This window comes from Hesperophylax consimilis, chromosome 14, assembly GCF_061612785.1.
Source record: "Hesperophylax consimilis isolate HC1 chromosome 14, BYU_Hcon_1.0, whole genome shotgun sequence".
NCBI classification, from domain to species: domain Eukaryota; kingdom Metazoa; phylum Arthropoda; class Insecta; order Trichoptera; family Limnephilidae; genus Hesperophylax; species Hesperophylax consimilis.
In genome coordinates, this window is record NC_142849.1 from 912727 (window position 1) to 933907 (window position 21181).

Here is a 21181-nt window from a genome sequence, read left to right on the forward strand (position 1 = left end):
TTGATTGTACCTAATATTTTAATATTAACAATTATTTTACAAGCAATAATTATTCGCCTGAAACACTCATCCACATTGAAAAATCTCCTGATAAAAGATACATGACGCCAACGGGACTCGAACCCGTGTCCCTTCGATTTCCGGTCGACAGCTCTGACCACTGAGCTATGGCGGCTTATCTCTTACCCGCGAAATTATTCAATATATACTAGTGTTTCATTCAACAATTACTGCTTGTTACATTTTTCACCTGAAAACAACCAACTTTATTTTATATGAGAAAGGCATTGTAAGTGCTAACTCTCTCACTAGATGGCGTCGAGACAAATTGTCTACATTTTTAGGTGAAATACTTGAACTTGTCAAATATTAATTTTTTTTTTTTTTTTGGTAAACTAATGTTTTTAAGACAAGATATTTTTATGCATAGCACAAAGGGTAACAATTATTTTACAAGCAATAATTATTCGCCTGAAACACTCATCCACATTGAAAAATCTCCTGATAAAAGATACATGACGCCAACGGGACTCGAACCCGTGGCGTCATGTATCACCCTTCGATTTATACGTTGGCGTCATGTATCTTTTATCAGGAGATTTTTCAATGTGGATGAGTGTTTCAGGCGAATAATTATTGCTTGTAAAATAATTGTTACCCTTTGTGCTATGCATACAAAAATCTTGTCTTAAAAACATTAGTTTACCAAAAAAAAAATAATAATTTTAATATTACTTGCGTGGCAACTTTTCCTTATCCCTCTCCTCCCCTTTCCCGTTCCAACCCAGGTCTATTTAAGTATAGTTATAATCACTTTTATTTATTGCTGTTTATGGTAGGCATATTATAGGTTTATCGTTTGTTGAATTTACATTTGTATTATTATTTTTCTTACTTGCTGCTTTATTCTGTTTTTTTTTCTATTTTTATTAAATATTCTAGTTTACAGGTTAGTTTTATGCTTCTGAATATCTATCTGTGAACATTAATAATTGGTCTGTTTTTTTGTTATCCTCTTATGTATATTGTATTACTAAGACTGTTTATGTTCCTCAAATAAATAAATAACAAAATCAAAAAGGTAAATAAATGTTTTTATTAAAATTTCCCATTTAGGTCAAATTTTCTTAGCTAAAAATTTGTAATTTTCACGGAAGATTTTGTTCTCAGAAAAATAAAAAATTCCAAACTTCACATAATATCAAAAAGATAAATGTTCTCATAAAACATTTCCCAACAATTTTCCGACGAAAATTTTCCTTATTTGTGATGTGATACTATTATACCATCTGATATCGTTTCATGAAACCACATTAGGAAACACTTTATTCAATTGATGGTGGACCAGAGTTTGAGGCAGTGAGAACCCCGGCTGTCTCTCAGTGGGGCCATGTATGAGACGGGTATCATTCATGGCAGCGGATTGCCACTCAAGTTTCCACCCATCTTCGGAAGTGAGAGCTAACCAGAAGAGCTTGTCTCTTTCAATTCGGTTTAAAACTGAAATCTGGGGAGTTTCTTGCATTTCTGGGGATTTTTTATTTTCGTGGGGGGCATTCCATGACTGAATACACATAATGCCACCGAAATAATACACCAGACTAATTCTATGTCACCGTACTTTACATAATAAAGAAGGTGTACAATAATCTATTCAGTGTCGGGATAGGAATATCGATCATCTCTAATGAACACTTCGCTTCATTTTTGTGAAAAGTTACTATCAAAATAATATTTATAAGCTTAAAATGTTAAAACAAATAATATAAACCTTCGGAGAAAGTATTGATTTTGTCATCCATTTATTCAGTTTGCAGTCTGCATGGTTGAGACTGATATGACGATAGACAACCTTTGATAGCAGAGGTGAAGAGCGGCATGCAGATAAAATAACAAAAATATTAAGACAGCCATTAAACTATATATATGTTATTTTGGATACACATAGCGTACACAACACTTTTATATAGGTATGTGATTTCTACTGCACTAAAAATCATAATGTCCCGGAAACACCATTACGGAGGACGATTCAAGTTTTGTGAAAATTGTGAAATCTGTGAAAAAATATGAAATTTATGAATCTGCTGAGCGATGTTTATCAGCAAATTAATGTAAGTAAAATCGGACGCCAGTGGCAGAAGAAGTGTATCAATATATAATATTAATTGAACAAAAGAATGTCGACACCCACACCGTTGTTACAACAAAACAGTGAAGAAAATGTTTTTGTTAAGCCTATAACGGCGCCCGAAGGCACAAGCCATGAAAAAATAAACAATAAAGAGATTGCGCACGCGGCAGTTGTGCCTACAAAAGTTTTGAAGAGGATTTGGAGGGAACCTTCCAATATAAATAATGGAGAGATATTGGAAGTTAATATTAATATTTACTACATGGTTCCTAGATACGGGACAAAGAATCGCCGTTGCAGCGAACATGAAAGAAATTTTTCTCCAGATGGAAATGAAAACAGAAGACCAGAACATAAGTATTTTTTCACATACTTGACCTATATTTATTGAATTCATTTATTTTGTACACCCAAGTAACAGGTATAAAAAAAAATCTCTAGCAGATTTTCAATTGGCGGTTATTATGCAACTAGTTGAGAAATATAAACCAGACATTTCTCAAATACCAGATCCTAATACATCAGTCCACCTCAACCGGTTTCGGGTTTTGCCTAAATATGCCACTAAATAAAAAAACCTCGCAGACAATGTCGTGTATGCCGATTGAACAATAAAAAAAATGCAGTTAACTAGATACGTATGTAAAGAATGTGGAGTGTCTTTATGTATCGTACCCTGTTTTAAAGATAACCATGGTTCCAAAAAAATTGTGACCGACACAGATTCCTCTAAAGTGCTTTAATAATTAAAAGAATATTTATTATGTGACATAAAATTTATGTGTTATTTTTAAGTGCTGAGTTTTAGAAAAAGTTTTCATGACTAAAAATTATAAGTGATCATGGTGTCCCACTTGTGTCTATTAACAGTGGCCTAAGTACACACACGCTGATCGAATTGCGCGACCACATTCGAAAGATACGGTATGTTTTTGTTTTTATAAACATCTAAGAGTGTTGAGACATGAGGATTTGTTTTCATATTGTAAAGAATAATCTGTTCTGTCTATATCAATGATACTCAACCTTTTTCTTCTCCGGGCCACATTCATATGTTTGTAAAACTGCGCGAGCCGCAACACTATACTGATCAGTGTTGCCAACGGATCTTGGCCTAATATCGCCGTTTTTCAAACATTAAGAAGCCTAATGTAGCCGAATTTCAGTTGCAGTAATTCTAATGAACTCGTATAAATTCTGCCCACATATTCCCCACAAATATTCTACGTGAGCTTGATTCCCCCTTTTGTTATTCGAAATCCATGGGGGGGGGGGGGTTGTTAGAGAATTTCTGTAAAACATAATTCCCCACAAAAAAATTCAAAATGAGTACTCCCACATAATATTTGAAATCCATGAGGGGTGGGGGGGTTGTTACAAAACTTCGCTGAAAAAAAATTCCGCACAACCAAAAACATCATATGTGATTCCCCACAATACGGAATTCCATTTCGATTTTTAGATTTTTTCGTTGACAACACTGATACTGGTATGACAAAAAATATCATGAAACCCACCACCCCCGTTTTTTTGTTTTTTGGCAACACTGTGAATGTGACGCATTTAACTTTGGAGCTGTCAAAATGTATGTGTTGCCACGAGCAAAATTATTTGCGCGCATATTTGTCTGTCATATGTTTGTTTTTTTGAGATAGATCTTGCGTGTGCAGTAGCAACACTCTTATACCAGATCTGATGTTGACACGACAACGACTATCCTCTTCGGTTTCAATGTCTGTACGTCAAAGTTGCAATTAATCTCAAATTAACGTGATATAGAATGCCAGATTTTGTAAACCATGTTCCTGATATTAAATGCATTGAGGGCCGCACAAAATAGCTTGACGGGCCGCAGGTTGAGTATGACTGGTCTATATAGTCCAATAAATCATGCCATAATGCATGTATTTATTTTTTTGTATGCATGTTTTTACGTGGTACATATTTGAAAATATGTACCACGGGTATAGATAAAAAGGAGCAAATTAACGCGTTCAAATGGTTAAGAAAAAGGTTGTTGCTGTACAAGCTGCTGGCTTCATCCTCTGAGCCGAGTAATAAAAACTTACAAGGCATGATACATAATGATTAAAATAAAGATTGGAATAAATTATAAGAAACCAGATAAGGTTCAGACAAACTCAATTAAAGAAGAGTCACATGAGAGATAGTAATAACAATAACACTGATTCATGAACTTGAACTACTAATGAAAGATTTGTTTATTTTAAAGAGGTATTATAAACAAATATCTCACATGTAAACACTATACATGTGGGTCACATTACCCGATAATGGGTTAGAGGGCCTGAAGGCCACCTGCTACGTAAAACAGATTCATTCATTCTTCTGAAATATTTAAGTATCTTCTGATTACTTTAACGATCGCTTGATGCCAGGAAAAAGATACAGATTTTTAATGGACATTTACGACAACATAGCAGTACCTCTCAAGGACAGAAACTTCAATGAATACCTACACCTGGAAGAGACCAACACACCCAAGAAGATACCTTACTGTCTGAGGAAATTATTTGGTGAAAAATACTTTTTCACGTTGGGGGTGTACCGGACAGGTGGATTGAAATAATTTTATCACCGGACATTTATCATGTGTCAAATGGGATTTAACCTTAGTAATTAAAATTCAGTTATTTTTCTTGGTTCCTTAATCCTGTTTAGAGATAAGAATAATTGCTGCACATTAACTCAATATAATAAATATGCAAACAACTGGCCCAATCTGTCCAAACTGTCAGACGACATTCGCAAAGTTGTGTTTCATTGCAAATCTTTCCCCAAGGTACCACTGAGAGGAAACTGGAATTTTACAGTCAATGTCACTGGCGTAGGTGTCCAGTACAGGCACAACTACTCTAGGGTTAACACGCATAAAAATAAAATTACAAAATAATTTGTTTTAATATAGAATATATTTTTATAAAAGACATATATAATTATAATTTAAATAAGGGGATCTATAACTATATACAGTTATCAATGTCGAGGTATTTAGTACAGTGGTAGTACAGATTTTCATTATCTTCAGGAAGATCTGCAACAAATAGAGAGGTAATATTATGTACCCATTTTACATATTGGCTAGCAAAACCATACAAGTTTTTAGGTGTTTTTCTAAACTAAAGACAATAACTACTAATATGTATGTAATAAAATTAATTATATATTCACACTGAACAATTCCTAACCACTGAAAACGATATGCTGGAAAACATTACGTTTACCCCTCAGGCCTCTGGCATATTCTGTCAGAAGGTTGGAGTATTTCCGCATTGCAATAAAATTCAAATAAATGGAATATTTCTAAACATATCTGAAAACTAAAAACTGTTTTGAAAGGCGGTGAAATATGCTTTCAAATTTTGAATGCAACCATCATTTTTTTTTACATATGGCTAACCTAATGTTTTTTATGATTAAAATTACTGATAAAGAAAAAAACACGCATTTCTGCAAAAATTAGACGAATGTATTAAAATCGTTACTGTCACCCACCTCTTTTTTGTTGTTTCATAAAAAAATTTGCAGTTTCATAATTTTTTTCAAATTGCAGTCGGAATTTTTGGTTACATATATGTTTTCATTTTAATTTGTCTGTGGTTAACTTCTACATTTGAATATAAAGCGTGAGATTTTCTCTTTCTAACACCCTTTAGATCATATTTCTCACCATACGATAAGGGAGATACCATATTGCCCAAAATTAAACAAATTGGCCTGAGGGGTAAAGCTCTTTCTATCTACAGAGGTTATAAATTCAATTTTCATGATAGTAGATCCTATAAGATACACATCCAATTGTTTAGTAGATCTTATAAGATATACATCCAATTGTTTAACTCAAGTGTTATGCTTTGTAACTTTACTTATTTCAGATAGACAAGTAATCAATATGGTTAGATAATCACAAAAAAATAAAACCAAACCAAAGTTGTTCAAATAATTTTAGAAGGTGCTATAAAGCATCAAATGTGTTTTTTTTCAGGTCTGAAAAAGCTACCAAAAAAAGCTAGCTGCCTAATAAAAGGGGTTCTGACAAAATAATATATAAGATAGCACAATGGACCTGTGGCCATGTATCAATAAATAAATAATATAAATTATCAACAAAAAAATCATTGAAACAAACCTGTGGGGGTGTAGATGGAGGGAGGGAACAGTGTCTGTTGGCTGCAGAGGAAGGAGGAGGAGATGGTCTGGTGGGGCTCCTTGTCAGCATCCTTCTTGGTCTCCCGGAAGGACTGACTGGTGAATGTTACTCGGTAGGTTGTGGCGTGTTTGCTAGTGGGAAAGATCAATTACAATGCATTATTAAAGCAGATAAAACAACCAAGGAGGAGGAGATGGTCTGGTGGGGCTCCTTGTCAGCATCCTTCTTGGTCTCCCGGAAGGACTGGCTGGTGAATGTTACTCGGTAGGTTGTGGCATGTTTGCTAGTGGGAAAGATCAATTACAATGCATTATTAAAGCAGATAAAACAACCAAGGAGGAGGAGATGGTCTGGTGGGGCTCCTTGTCAGCATCCTTCTTGGTCTCCCGGAAGGACTGGCTGGTGAATGTTACTCGGTAGGTTGTGGCATGTTTGCTAGTGGGAAAGATCAATTACAATGCATTATTAAAGCAGATAAAACAACCAAGGAGGAGGAGATGGTCTGGTGGGGCTCCTTGTCAGCATCCTTCTTGGTCTCCCGGAAGGACTGGCTGGTGAATGTTACTCGGTAGGTTGTGGCATGTTTGCTAGTGGGAAAGATCAATTACAATGCATTATTAAAGCAGATAAAACAACCAAGACTATTATGCGATATATAAGTTATTTTTGCATCACACGCTTTATAAATTAGGTAATCCTAGAAAAATTATTTGGTAATTGATCTGCATTCAAATTTTTTTTACCCCATTACTATCTTTTAAGATATTAAATAATATGTATCCTGTTCTGACAAAATTATTCATCACCTTTGGTTATGAATTGAAGCAAAAACTCGGCATTATTGCGGCGAACATTGCCAAACACTCGATTGAAACATCCTCACAGTGCTGTTTTTGTTCTATTGTAAGCAAAAGCGGCACCCATCTTGCGCACAGCTTTCTGATGTTTCAACTCAATTTTCAGTCAATATTCAATATATGTATAGCATTTTTTGAAATACCTACTATGTTTGCTAGCTTGCGCACTTTCAGATGACGATCATCCAATACCACTATGTGGATTTTCTTCGCCATTTCCGGCATGGTCACCTCATTTGATCGACAACTACGATGTTCGTCTTGGCAGCTCATACGGCCTTCTTTAAGCTCTGCCACACAATATTTTACTGTTGTAAATAAAGAAGCAGACTCCCCTAGAGTATAATCTAGCACGGCTTTGATATTAGTTGGACTGAGACCTTTCAAATGAAAGTATTGCATCACATAACAGTGACCATTTATTTTTATGTTTACTCATTCTCTGAGAGCGTTCACTATTGATGGCTATCAAACAAATACTAAACATTTTTCACTTTTAGCAAACACTTTGTGGGTTGGGATACATAATTATAATAATTAAAATAAAATAACTTTGTTTGAATACCACTTTATTGTATAATATATTTATAACCAACCGGTTTCAGTTCAACCCGAACCTTCATCAGGGCTAATAAAAACATATTAAATTAATTACAGAGGTGTATGGGTACTTATAGTTAAGCTGGAAGAGGGAGAGAGAACATCAACTTTGGTGGGGGTGGAAAACTTAGGTAGGAGAGAGGGGGGTAAACATAGGTGCAGGGAGATACAGTCATTCATAGTACTTCAAACCATCCCATTTCCCATAAACATTCTGCCTTCCATTTTATGGTCCACAGACTTGTCACTATTCCGCTATCTAAAGTTAACTTTAATATTGAACTCTCTATAATCAAATCTATCGCCATAAATAACGGATATACCCATACCTTAATTGATAGAATCCTTGCAAAAAAACAACGACTCATATTTTGTAATAAATTCCTGTACTATAGTATCCCCAACATCGCAGTAAATAAAAACCACGGTTGGCGTAGAATTTTATACATTAATAATTTCTCGTCCTCATGTGTTTTAAAATTTCCAACAGAAATTAAAGCCGCTTTTTATACCAATAATAACCTAGGTAAACTTTTAATTAACTCAAAAGATAAAGAAAATAATTTAAGCCATTCTGGCATCTATAAACTTAAATGTAATGATTGCGAAGCATTTTACATTGGTAAAACTGCAAGAAATGTTCAAACGCGGGTAGTTGAGTACTTGAGATGCTTAAACAACATAGGTTTTTCGGAATTTGCAACACATTTAATAGATAAAGATCACTCATTTGATAAGCCTTCAGGTATAGAAGTATTACATAGAAACGGGTAAGGTCTACGCCTCAACAATTTAGAAGCACTTGAGATAAAAAAATCCCTTAAAGTCATTAAAATCAATTTATTAAATAAACAATTAGATTTAACAGCCCCATTTTAAATATATTTCCATTCCCTGCACCTATGTTTACCCCCTCTCTCCTACCTAAGTCTTCCACCCCCACCAAAGTTGATGTTCTCTCTCCCTCTTCCAGCTTAACTATAAGCACCCATACACCTCTGTAATTAATTTAATATGTTTTTATTAGCCCTGATGAAGGTTCGGGTTGAACTGAAACCGGTTGGTTATAAATATATTATACAATAAAGTGGTATTCAAACAAAGTTATTTTATTTTAATTATTATAAATACTAAACAGCGTAGAGTTTAGCGTATAGCAAAAAATTTCAACCTGGATGGTATTAGGTCTCCGGAGCGCCATTGGCAAGTTCAGCCTTTTAAAATAAAGGTCTCCGAAGCACCATCGCTCCGCGATATACGGGGGACCCTAGTGACCCCTCCATGTGATTTTTACCTTTAGGTATGTAAAGGTGTTATACTTACAACTGAAGGTGTTCCTTGACAGTCTTGTACTGCACGGGAACTGTGAATGTTTGCACGGGCTCATTACGCAACTGTCCAATTGTTTTAATGGGGGATGTCTCTGATGTATAATAATCCAATAGCTGCACTGTGATGCCTTTTAGACTATCTACAACAAAAATAATAATTACTAATCCTGTTTTTAAAATAATAATTATCAATCCTATTTTTCCTATTCCTAAAAATTTAGTAAAAAATTGATTAGAAAATAATATGTAATTCAGAAATCATCTTTTCATCGCCTTACATAAAAACAGCATAATTGACGTTACATTCGATACAGAGGCCCACAAACGCAAAGCAAAGGGAGCTAGAACTAATATATTAACCTTCACACCTCTGAGGGGCACTTCCATTTCCTAAAAGTATCAATAAATACATAACAATTAGTTCAGCATACAAAGCCATACAGCCATACCAAAAAAATAAAAAAATATATACATATACAGGGTGTCTGGGGGTAAAGTGCCTTGACTTCGAGGGTGATTCAACATGATTTTCAAAGTAGAAAATTAATAACTGTTTTTTGAAATTCCAATGTTTGAAGTTGGTTTTCGGTAAAAAAACGTTTAATTTTTTGCATGGGAAAATAAATATTCTTCTAAGGAAAAATATTTTAGTACTGGAAAAAAAAGTTGGAATTTGGTAAAAAGTTATTTTTCTTTTTTACTATCATGTAGAATCACCCCCGAAGTTAGTGCACTTAACCCCCGTACAACATGTACATTAAACAGAATACAGTAAATAGGTAGAATTAATCAAAAAACAAAATAAATCAGAGGCGGCTCTAGGGATCCAGTCGTGGTAGATCATTTGAAAAAAATGTGTGACTTATCTTTATTTGATAATGTGAAAAATTATCAAATATTATTATCTATATCAATTTATTATAGTATTTAGAGTTCGAGACTCTAAATACATATTATGTTAATATTGTAAATTGGAAATAAATACACAATCCATGTACTTACGGCAAATAATTTTTAAGATTATTTTTAAGTGTTAGTAGTTGTGCACAACATTAAAGTAAATAAAATAAGAGTTTGATTCTATTTTTTACTTTTTTTGTTTTGTTTCATTCTTCAGCTTCATTCTACATCGATAACAACATAAAGAATTATTCCAAACCTTTCCCAAACTATCCAATTGAAAAACAACCATTGTTCCACACACTACAAGTGTGTAAAATGAAAAACCGACATATGTTTATGTCACCATCTCTGTAAAACATATAATATTCATCGTGTTGTCTCCCTCACGGTCATGACCTAAGCTTTCTTCGGTACCTAATTTTTATTTGGATGAAAAATATAGTGCCATCTCGTTTATTATGGCGCACATAGGGACAGAAGATGCCAAAGTGGACATCTTTAAATTGACCCAGCGAATCGTGTGAACTTGTGAATGAAAGCTTCAATTAGAGACAACAGATGTCACTACTCGTCATTCGCTGCCACCGCTGTTATGTGTTACATTTTAAATAAATTAAGAATAAGGCCAGTTGTTCTGATGCACATAATTGATTATTATTGTTGTCTCATAATTTTGGGGGATTTTGACCCAATTGATCTAAGGGAAGAACCGCCACTGAAATAAATATTTCTCAATAAAAAATTACCCAACATAATACAAAATATGTATAATGAATTTTGTAAAATGTTAACTCACTGAAGTCAGAATTGAGCGATTGCTGAGTTCTATAAAGGTGCTCCAAGCAAGTGTGCAGCTGGGCCAGCCTCGTCAGCTTGAACTTCCACTCCTTGGAGGAGTACTCCAAGTCCAGGTCATCGGAAAACAGAGGCTGCTCCTTCTCCGGAATCTTCTTCTCCGTCTTCACATGGATGTTGTGCTTCTTAAGGGATGAAAAATCATCCAGGGTCAGGTCGGCCAGGCGGTCTGGAGTGGTCGGCTCTGGTTCCGACATGAAGGTGCTATCCATAAGGTTTGTGCTTCTGGTGTCGAAGGGGTTGAAGCTCACGTCTCCGCCGGAGCCCAGAGTCATATCCATGATAGTCTGATTGTAGATGTCTTCATTCACTTCCGAAATTCTGCGTGAAAGGTCAAAAATGCATACGTATTGTCTTTGTAAAGTGAAGACAAGCTAAACAGCAGATTAAAATGGTCGACACTTGGTTTTGATCTTGGAAATAGTTTAATTTGATCAAAAGTAATGCAATATTTTAACAAAGCAGAAATTAGTTTGTATAAAGCAAAAGAAACTGTCAAAGGGAGTTTCTAGGACATTGCATTTGCTTTCAATATCATTAACAATCATGAGTTATGGGAGTTCAAAAATCAATTGAATCATCAAAAAATAAAATGACCATAGACATATGAATATTAGTAGACCTGCCCTAAGTGATTAAAAGCGTATTATCCCCACTCCCCATACCGGTTCCATTGAAGCCGGCTGTGCTCGCGTATGGCCTCAAGTGAAATTTGAAAACGTGACGTCATCATTCTTGTGCGAACTATGGTCGAGGCATCATCGGTTCATTTTACGAAATAACACGGCAAAATGTTGACTTGTACTATGAAAACTTGTAAAAATAGATGTGAAAAAGAGAATAAACCCAATTGTCGTATTACATTCCATATATAAGCATTATTTTACTTTATTTTAAGCATATTCACATCGTATAATATGAATCAGTTGTTACTATCACATCGAGAAACGTCTGGACGCGAAACACAAAGCTGGTTGGTTGCTGGGAAGTAAATTATGAACATTTATAAAAGTGTCTTAACTAAATACTTAAACGAAATATTCGACTCTGAAAATAGAATCGAATTTTTTTGCCGAATTTGGACTTTGCAAATTTGTTCATAACGTGGCGAGTAATTTGCGCTCCCATGTAAAAATGTCTATTCATTCAAAAGCAGATTTTACTTTTAAGAAGTAAATGGTGATATTATAATGCGAGATGCCTATTTACTGTCAGATTGATTTATTGACGAATCACAGTCAGCTTCACTCCCTTCGTTCTTCAACAGTTGATTTTACCCCTCGCCATTATCTTCTCGTCTATTAATTCCTATGTCTGTGAAAATGACAATGTAAATTATATTTTAATCCAAATGTATGGAAAAGCCGAGTAGTCATGAGAGTGACTTACACAAATGTTTAAGTTTTGGCACTTCTTCTGCAGGAATAAGCAAGAATCCGATACTCATTTTGTGTACTCACATCGCAAATAACTTGTCACGCCCAGTCAAAACTAGATTGCTTTAATAACCTCTATCAAAACCAGTCGCTGCAGCTGTCATTTTTGATCATATGACACAAGTTACGCCATCTTTCGATGACGTAGAGTCGGAACACTTGGCCCGGCTGGTCACAGAAGACTGGCGTCACCGACGAAAATTTACTAAATGTTGGCAACGTGTGCCTGTGCATGATCCTCCGTGCTGATGTAAGAAACTTGAATCGTTGAGTATCTGATACCTGCGTATTCCTGTAGACGAAATCATCATAATAATGCATAATCTACTGACTTGTTCTGCAAGCGAAGCCTGTCATTGAAGCCCAGTGTGTTGTCCACCAGTGCAAAGATGCTGGTGTACTCCCAGCACGTCTTGAACAGACCAAGCTGCCCCACGATGCCCAGCGCCCGGGCGGGGTTACTGAACAGTGTTGGCAGGGAGCTGATTGCCTGCACGGAGCTGCCCCGCGCCAGCTTCTTCACCAGCACGCCCAGGAAGGTGGTATTGCTGGGGTCAATCTGCCAACATTCTCAAAATTAATACGGGGCAAGTTTTGCGATTGAAACATTGCTTTAGACTTATACTTTACGACGGTTCCATGACAAAACAGAAGAGTGACTAAATAGAACATGGAAGAAAAATAACAAACCTAACCTAACCTACCCTATTCCTTTATCATGTTTTGTTTTGTCACTGTTCTATTTAATCCGGTTACCCACGATGCAATCAGGAAGATTTTAGTAACGGTCTTACTATTATTATTGACCAAAGAAAAATTTATAAGGGTTTAAATGATACCCTAAATAAAGAGACATGTCAGACTTTGCTTTGGTTTTTGTGCATCGCTATCTGGAAACTAATTTATTTAGGTAGGATGTTAAATTTCACTTACAAAGGGTCTCAGGTTTCTTTTATATATTTCTTTCAAAGCGTAAACCAAGAGAGTGATGAGATCTTCCACCATATTACAATCTGCAAAGAAAAAAAATTATGTATTTAATTATAACATGAAATGGTTTTGAAAAAAAAATACACAAACAACTAATTGCGCGTCTGTATATGTCGCTACTGAAATCACGTGGCCCGTGTCGCCAACCAATCATTGTTGAATTCTCGAAATTACAAAGCTACAAGGTTTTCATAACCTCACTCACTACCATACAGTTGCTTTAGCTGTCATTTTTATATCCTAAAGCATATGGATTGTTACAAAATGTCTGACAAAAGTGATGTCTAGCTTCGGCGACGAGTATACAAAATGTCGGTACGTATGCCTGAAAATGTACCTACGACAGATGAATGATGGTAGTCCAGTATCGGATACTTGCATACTCCTGTGTAAGAAGGGTCTAAGTATGTAAGATGTAATCATAAATTATTGCCATGCAATTCGATCTATTCAATCCAAATTTGTTCACTGTCAATTAGAATAGGATAATGTAAGTAAAAACATATAGTTTCTTAACACAGTCCTAGGCAAAATATATAGGTAGGATGGTAAGAGAAAATTGTAAGAAGTATTTGAGTTCACAGATGTTTGTTATCCCTTTCAGACCTGGCTAATACGATTGTGCGGGTCTGAGTATAAAAATATTACATGAAAATTATTTTTAATTTGTGCAGTATTCTGGCCCACACTAACCGTGTGGGTTCGTATCTTGACCGTACACGCCTGTTTTTAAAATTTGCCGCCAGGGGCATCATTACAAGCCATCAAAATTTTACATCGACAATGAAGTAAACCTTTGCCTCTTAAGAGTGGGTTATAGGGCATAATGGTGATTTGCTGGAAAACGGCTCCCTAAAACGGCTTAATACTACCTTTCGTATGTCATTCTCAGACTTCATATTTTTTAATACCAATTAATGGACTATTATTTTTCAGTCTGCCTATTTTTTTTTGTAGTTGATGTAGGCATTCGACTATAAAAAATAAAAACATTGATACACCATACAACCCACTTTTAAAACTTGGATGTATGATTATCGCGTTAATAACGGCTTTACACTATATTTTTAATTTAAAATATGTATATAATACACACATCTGTAGAAGTACGGCCTCTTATTATCGTTATGATATCTGTGGATATTAACAATTAAATAAATACTTCATCTTGCACCAAATTTTCAACACATTTACACTGTTTTACTTATTACGGGTGAGAAGCCCCCGAGAGCGGTAGTGGGACTATACGCTCCTTGTTTTACGGCGTATATATTTCTAAAATGCCATCAAAATGTTTCATTTAACTAACTAACTAACTAACTAACCATCACGCCGTTTCCCCGCAGGGGTAGGCAGAGAGGACGGACCGCCAAACAACTCGGTCTTGGCACACACTCCTTGCCTCATTCACATTCATGCATCGTCTCATACATACTCTTCTATTGTTCTGACTCTTGACATGGCCCGACTCAAGTATCTGATTCACTTGGTCGTGCCATGTCTTCCTCGGGCGTCCCCGACTTCTGCTACCATTCACATTTGCATCGTATATTCTCCTTACACTCCTTTCTTCGCTCATTCGCTCTACATGCCCAAACCATCTAAGCGTCCCTTTCTTGATCTTACTCACTACGCTTACATCAGCCTTGCACTCTTTGCGGATATCCACATTCCTCACACGATCATACATGGTTTTACCACACATACGCCTCAGGGATCTCATTTCAACAGCATTCAATCTACTTTCATCCTTTCTTTGCCAGTTCCATGCCTCACTTCCATACATCAGGGTAGGTACCAGCACTCCATTGTGGACTGCTAACTTCGCTTCTTTGGACAATTTTTTGTTAGCGCCAACTGCGTTCAGTCCTCCATTAATGGAGTTACCTGCATTTACTCTTCTTTCAATATCTCTGTCAGCCTTCCCATCTCTCGTAAACATGCTTCCTAAATACACAAATTCATCCACCTGCTCCAAGTATTCCTCATTCACAACTATATTGCACACTGTTCGTACTTTCTCTTTCAAACACCATTACTTTAGACTTAATTACATTCATCATTAACTCATTCTTCACGCATACTTCGTTCATCCTAGACACGAGAGACTGCAGATCATCCATACTATTAGCAATCAGCACCGCATCATCAGCATACAACAGGCAACATACTTTCAGATTACTCAAATTCGCGCCCAATCCCACATCTTTCAATTCTTGCATACAATTATCCATGTATAGATTGAATAACCACGGTGACATTACGCAGCCTTGTTTAACACCTTTTGTGATATCAAACCACCCCGTAAAACCACCGTTCACCCTAACACATGCAACGCTTCCCTCATATAGAGACGCAATTGCCTGAGTCAGATTCGCATTCACTCCATACTTGGACAACACCTTCCATAGCTTTTTCCTGTCGACTCGGTCGTATGCTTTTTGTAGATCTACAAAGGCACAGAAAAGTTTCTGGTTTTTTGCCAGAAACTTCTCGGTGAGCATACGCAATGAGAAGATCTGGTCCATGCACCCCCTTCCACTCATAAAAGCACCTTGCACATCCCATATTTTATCCTTTGTTTCCTTTCTTACCCTTTCAATCAAAATTCTACCATACAGCTTGCCAACTGAACTTAGCAGGCTAATAGCCCTATGATTCCCACATTCCATACGTGACCCTTTACCTTTGTATAATGGCATGATCACTGCCCTTCTCCAATCTAAAGGCGTGTAACCTTCCTTTAAACATTGGTTAAAAAGATTGCACAACCATGTGAGAATTATACGGCTACCTCCTTTAAAATATTCAGCAGCAATATTGTCGAAACCGACAGCCTTACCATTCTTCATACACTTAATTGATCTTTCTATCTCATCCATGCTAATTTCGGTAACATTCAGTCCATCATCGTTCATATCTGATTCGCCGCTAGAATCACTGTCACTCACTTCGCTTTCAAAGACTTCCTCGAAATACTTCATCCATCTCTCTTTTATTTTTTCCTCATTCGTCAACATTTTTCCATCTTTCGATTTTATTACTTTCATGCTTCCGGTTTCAGGGCCACACCGGGACCTTTTGACTTCCTTCCAAAACAACTTAATGTTTTCTTGGAAATGGTTTGTCATTTTCATTCCTTCTTCCTCTTCCAGGCGTTTCTTTCGTTCTTTCACTCCAACTCTTACTTTTTTCTTACATTCCTTATATACTTCTTTCGCTCGATCCTTCTCTTCGCTGGAAGCACTGCCAGCCGCAATCAGACATAACCATGCTTTCTTCTTCTCTGAGACCAGTGCTTTAATATCATCATCCCACCATGCATCACCTTTCTTTCTACCTTGCGTACTTATTCCACATACCTCTCTAGCAGATTCACAAAGACTCACTTTTATGTGGTTCCATGTTTCGTCTATGCTTAGACCATCCATTTTTTTCTCATTCAATCTCATCTCTGCACAATTCACATACTTACTTCTCTCATTATCGTTTTGTAGTTTTTCTATTTTGATTCTTGTTGGAGTTAGTACCGTTTTCACTTTAGAGCGCCAACCGCGAAAGAGGTTTACTCTCGACACCACCAGAAAGTGGTCAGTTTCAACCTCTGCCCCTCTGAAAACTCTCGTGTCCTCGGTAACGGCTCTCAACCTAGAGTCAATTACTACAAAATCGATAATTGACCTCTCATTTCCTCTTTCCCACGTATATTGGTGGATACCTTTATGATCGAAAAAAGTATTAGACACAAACAGGTTCCACTCTAAACATACTTCAAGTATTCTGTTCCCGTTGTCATTCGTTCTTTTATCCCCAAACATACCTAAGGCCGATTCAAATCCGTCACGTCTAATTCCTACCCACCCATTCAAATCGCCTGCCATTATAATCCTTTCATTAATATTTTTCAGTCTCATCACATCATTTACACCAGTCCAAAAATCATCTTTCTCTTCGTCACTCTCAGAATTGACAGGGGCATAACAAACAACAAGAAACACCCTTGTCAAACCGATTTTGAACCTAATCCACATTATTCTCGGACTTACACATTCATACTGCAACATACATTCAATCATTCTGGGAGACAGTAGCGCTGCAACACCTTGACAAGCCCTCTCTGTATCTGGTCTCCCAGACCAAATGACGAGCCTATCATTATGCTGCATTGTACCGCTCCCTTTTTTCATACTCTCTGTTACACAAAGTATGTCCAAATATTTGCTAATCATCGTGTCACACAATTCATTCATCTTCCTTTCCATACCTCCTCTAATATTCCACGTACCAATTCGACATTGTTCGAGTTCCTTCCTCCTCTTTGCGCCACCGAAGGGTTGGCGATGTGATGTGATGGATCACATTTCTGGGTCTAAAAGTAGAATACCGACTCACTTGAAGCATTGCAATAATTTTAGGAAGCTACAAAAACGCTAAGTACTCACAAATACTCTTTTTTCACGTAAATTTGTCGCATTGTATTTTTTGAACTGTCATATTCTTTGAAACGAATAAAATGCAATATTCAATGTGCGTTGTGCGTACCTTTTCCTAACGGTTAGCACGAACGTCACGATGTTGATTTGCGTGCCCTTTATGCAAGTGTGTGTGAGAATTCATTGTCGCTCTGACTCAGTTGTGAGCGCGTTTGGTAATCAAACCAAAAATTACCATCTCACGCCAAATCATTTTTAGTTTGGTAAAATCGGCAATTTTAAGTGATAACATGTCAAGTTTTTCACTATTCCGACCTTACATGGTAAGGCGTATTCACATAAGGAGTAAACAAGTTTATTACCGTTTTTTTATCTTTAGATTAAACAGACAAAAAAAACTTTATAAGTAAATTTACGATTATATCACCTTTCTGCGTATACACACGTAACCATTCACAATTTGTCAAATCAAAGATATTCTATCTACGTATTGTGTTGTAAAGTTCCAAATAATAAGGGTTTTTTAGGAAACAATTTTTTCCCTACCGAGAAAACACAAGGCCTCTAAGTCTATAATAGCCAGGTAACATTTAAATTATGTCGCCGTTCTATTTGTATAAAGAACAGTAACTTTAAATTCAGTAAATTTAAATGATTCACCATTTCATATATTGTATTTAGGTATTATATTTCAACCCATTGACGTAATTTTTTTCAATAGCGTTGGTCGTTAAATGAATATAACTATTATTTCCAACGGCTAGTTATATTTTGATACAGTACTAGTATGCCTTGCACGATACTGCCATGGTTAAAACAGATTATTGTTTAGTTAACACTGAATAATTTAACAAATATATAAATTTAAAAAAAACTTTCTTTTATTTTTCGAGGTCAATATTATCAATATGTATAGATATTCTATCAAATATAAAATTTATAAATCTACCAAATAAATCCGCCTTCGATTTTCTCGAAAACGAAAGCTCAAATAAAAAATATCATAACCCAAAATTGACTTTAAATGAAAGGTAGATTCATTCACAAGTTATACCGTTTATACCACGAGTTTCCGAATACCGTGCAAAACAACCTTTCTTTGTATAGGAAATGTTTCTGAAATGCGATTCGTAAAGCCAAAAGCCGTTCAAATCTAATTAGATTTAACAACAGCAAGTGAATGATAAACATTTATAAAAAATGTCAAAGTAAATGCTTTACCAAAATAGTAGGTTCTGCAAATAAGTCATACCTTTTTACTAAGCTGTTTGTTTTACTTAATATTTCCGATTTCCAATTGCGTACGTGATGATGCGGGACATGATCATGACGCACATTTGACGTTGTATTTTGACAAGTTCATTAATGTACAACTACCGCCCTCTAGCGACAAAAAAATGAAGAGATTTTGACAGTTTGAGAAAATCCGCTGGCATATAACAAGCGCTTAAGTTATTTATAAACACATGTATATAAATTATTTAAGTGATTCACGGTGCTACATATTACTGTTGTAAACATGTTAATCAATGAGTACATTGGGTTTTTTTATTATTGCATTCGACATTTGGTTAGGTGTCAGGATTAGTTTTAACCATTTCATACCAATTTTGTGTGACAAATATTTGTGGTGTGTTAGTTTTTCATCTTTTTAAATTTTCAATGAGATAAAGTCACTATAATAACAGCAGATATTAATTTTATCTATGTGTGAGCATGTAATGTCACTGTGTTAGAGTATATTTTTAATTTTTAAACAATTTTTAAAGGTGAAGTTACTGAAATATCACCAGGTTAAGAAGGATTCGAGACTATTTGACGATATTATTGTAAAACCAAGAATTTTTAGAATGGAAAATTGTAAAAGCAAAATGAATTTGTGTTTTTCTTAAGGTTTTTAGTTGTTTTCATATTCTTCCATGATAATTCTTACTTTTGCACATGTAAATTTTTAGGTAATTTTTATGAACAAATATATTTTACAATAAAAACACATAAATTTGTTTTTGACCACTAGTTTTATTTTCACTCTACCGGTTTCGGAAGAACCCTTCCTTTGTCAGGAGAATATTAAAAACTGATCTACTACACAAAATATTGACATATATACACAAAAATGTTAAGTGTTTAAATTAGATAATTTAGAAGCACTTGAAATCAGAAAATCCCTCAATAATAACTCCAGTATAGTAAATAACCAAATTAATCTGTCTTATAGTCCTATTCTAGACATATTTCCAGTAACCGCTCTGTTCTTCCTGGAATTCCCGTAATTACCCCTTCCACTTTGTCCAGCCCTCCCTCAAACACTTAACATTTTTGTGTATATATGTCAATATTTTGTGTAGTAGATCAGTTTTTAATATTCTCCTGATGAAGGAAGGGTTCTTCCGAAACCGGTAGAGTGAAAATAAAACTATAGTGGTCAAAAACAAATTTATGTGTTTTTATTATTTATTTATTATTTAAGTGAATGCTTTTTACAATTAAATGTATTTTAGTTTGTATGAAGAGTGTCCTGACCCTCACGATCGTGCGGGTGGGTTTACTCATAAAATTGGAATTATCAAATTTTTTGAATATTTTTCTGTGCAATTCTGAATAAAACCTTTTTTTTCATCAGGTCTTAAAGGATTATAAATCCAAATCAATTGGAGGAGAAGAGTCATGTTGCTATACCTTTCAATATATCCCACAGCCTGTAGGTGAAGTCGTTGGAGGAGCCGTCCTCCTTGAGCTGGTTGAAGACCTGCTGCAGGCTGGTGCTGTCGGCGGACACACACGTGCAACCTGCACGGGGCTCCCACGACAGCCAGCCATACTCCTCCACCTCGTGCAGCAGGGTGCGGAGACGCTCCTCCAGGGCAGGCAGATCCACACAAGCGGAGGACTGGGCCACGGGGGTAAACGGTCTGCCATAGAGAGATTGAGAAATCGTTAGTTGAAATCATTTTTAGAATTATATACTCTGAATTATTCTGCTTCTTCTAGTGCCCTTTATCTCCAGTTCATCATGGCAACCTTCATTAACACTCAAGGCTGGCTTTGAACAACCCAGAGCGGTGTCAAAGGTGTTCTTTCATCAGGGCGATAACATTTCATCAGTATCACCCTGATGAATAAACGCAATTCAGAATTGAAACGATACTTGAAATGGCTTTAGCCATGTTTGGTGACCAGATGTGAATAACGAGGTACTTCCCAACCTTACTTTTCCCTATATCCATTCCTTCCCCACTTCATTCAGCCACATAACATAACCATTTGGGGATGAAATTGTCTCACTGGCTCCGGACAGTGACGAGCAATTGTTCACTCTTCTGAAGTATATATTCACATTTAAATAAAGTTTATGAAGCCTCGAGGTGCAGCAATTTCCTTTACTATATTATTCCTTTATAATAGATTTCCTTTACTATATGTTCCATCAATCCAATGATGAATGAAGATTGAAATGTTGAGAGAACAATG

General features: G+C 35.8%; 1 protein-coding gene across 2 annotated transcripts in view; it reads right to left on the reverse strand.

Annotated features, from left to right (window-relative positions):
* Positions 1 to 5106: 5106 nt before the first annotated feature.
* Positions 5107 to 21181, reverse strand: part of Zwilch (zwilch kinetochore protein) — a 29826-nt gene continuing 13751 nt past the window's right edge. The window contains exons 8-14 of one of the 2 annotated variants that reach the window (XM_089639169.1): positions 20390 to 20622; positions 13221 to 13300; positions 12620 to 12846; positions 10793 to 11172; positions 9086 to 9233; positions 6285 to 6436; positions 5107 to 5189 (exon numbers count right to left, since the gene is read on the reverse strand). In XM_089639169.1, coding sequence (XP_089495295.1) covers positions 5119 to 5189; positions 6285 to 6436; positions 9086 to 9233; positions 10793 to 11172; positions 12620 to 12846; positions 13221 to 13300; positions 20390 to 20622 — 1291 coding nt within the window. In that variant the 3' untranslated portion in view covers positions 5107 to 5118. Of the gene's footprint in view, positions 5190 to 6284; positions 6893 to 9085; positions 9234 to 10792; positions 11173 to 12619; positions 12847 to 13220; positions 13301 to 20389; positions 20623 to 21181 lie in introns of those variants that run through there. The other variant, XM_089639170.1, reaches the window with a different exon arrangement.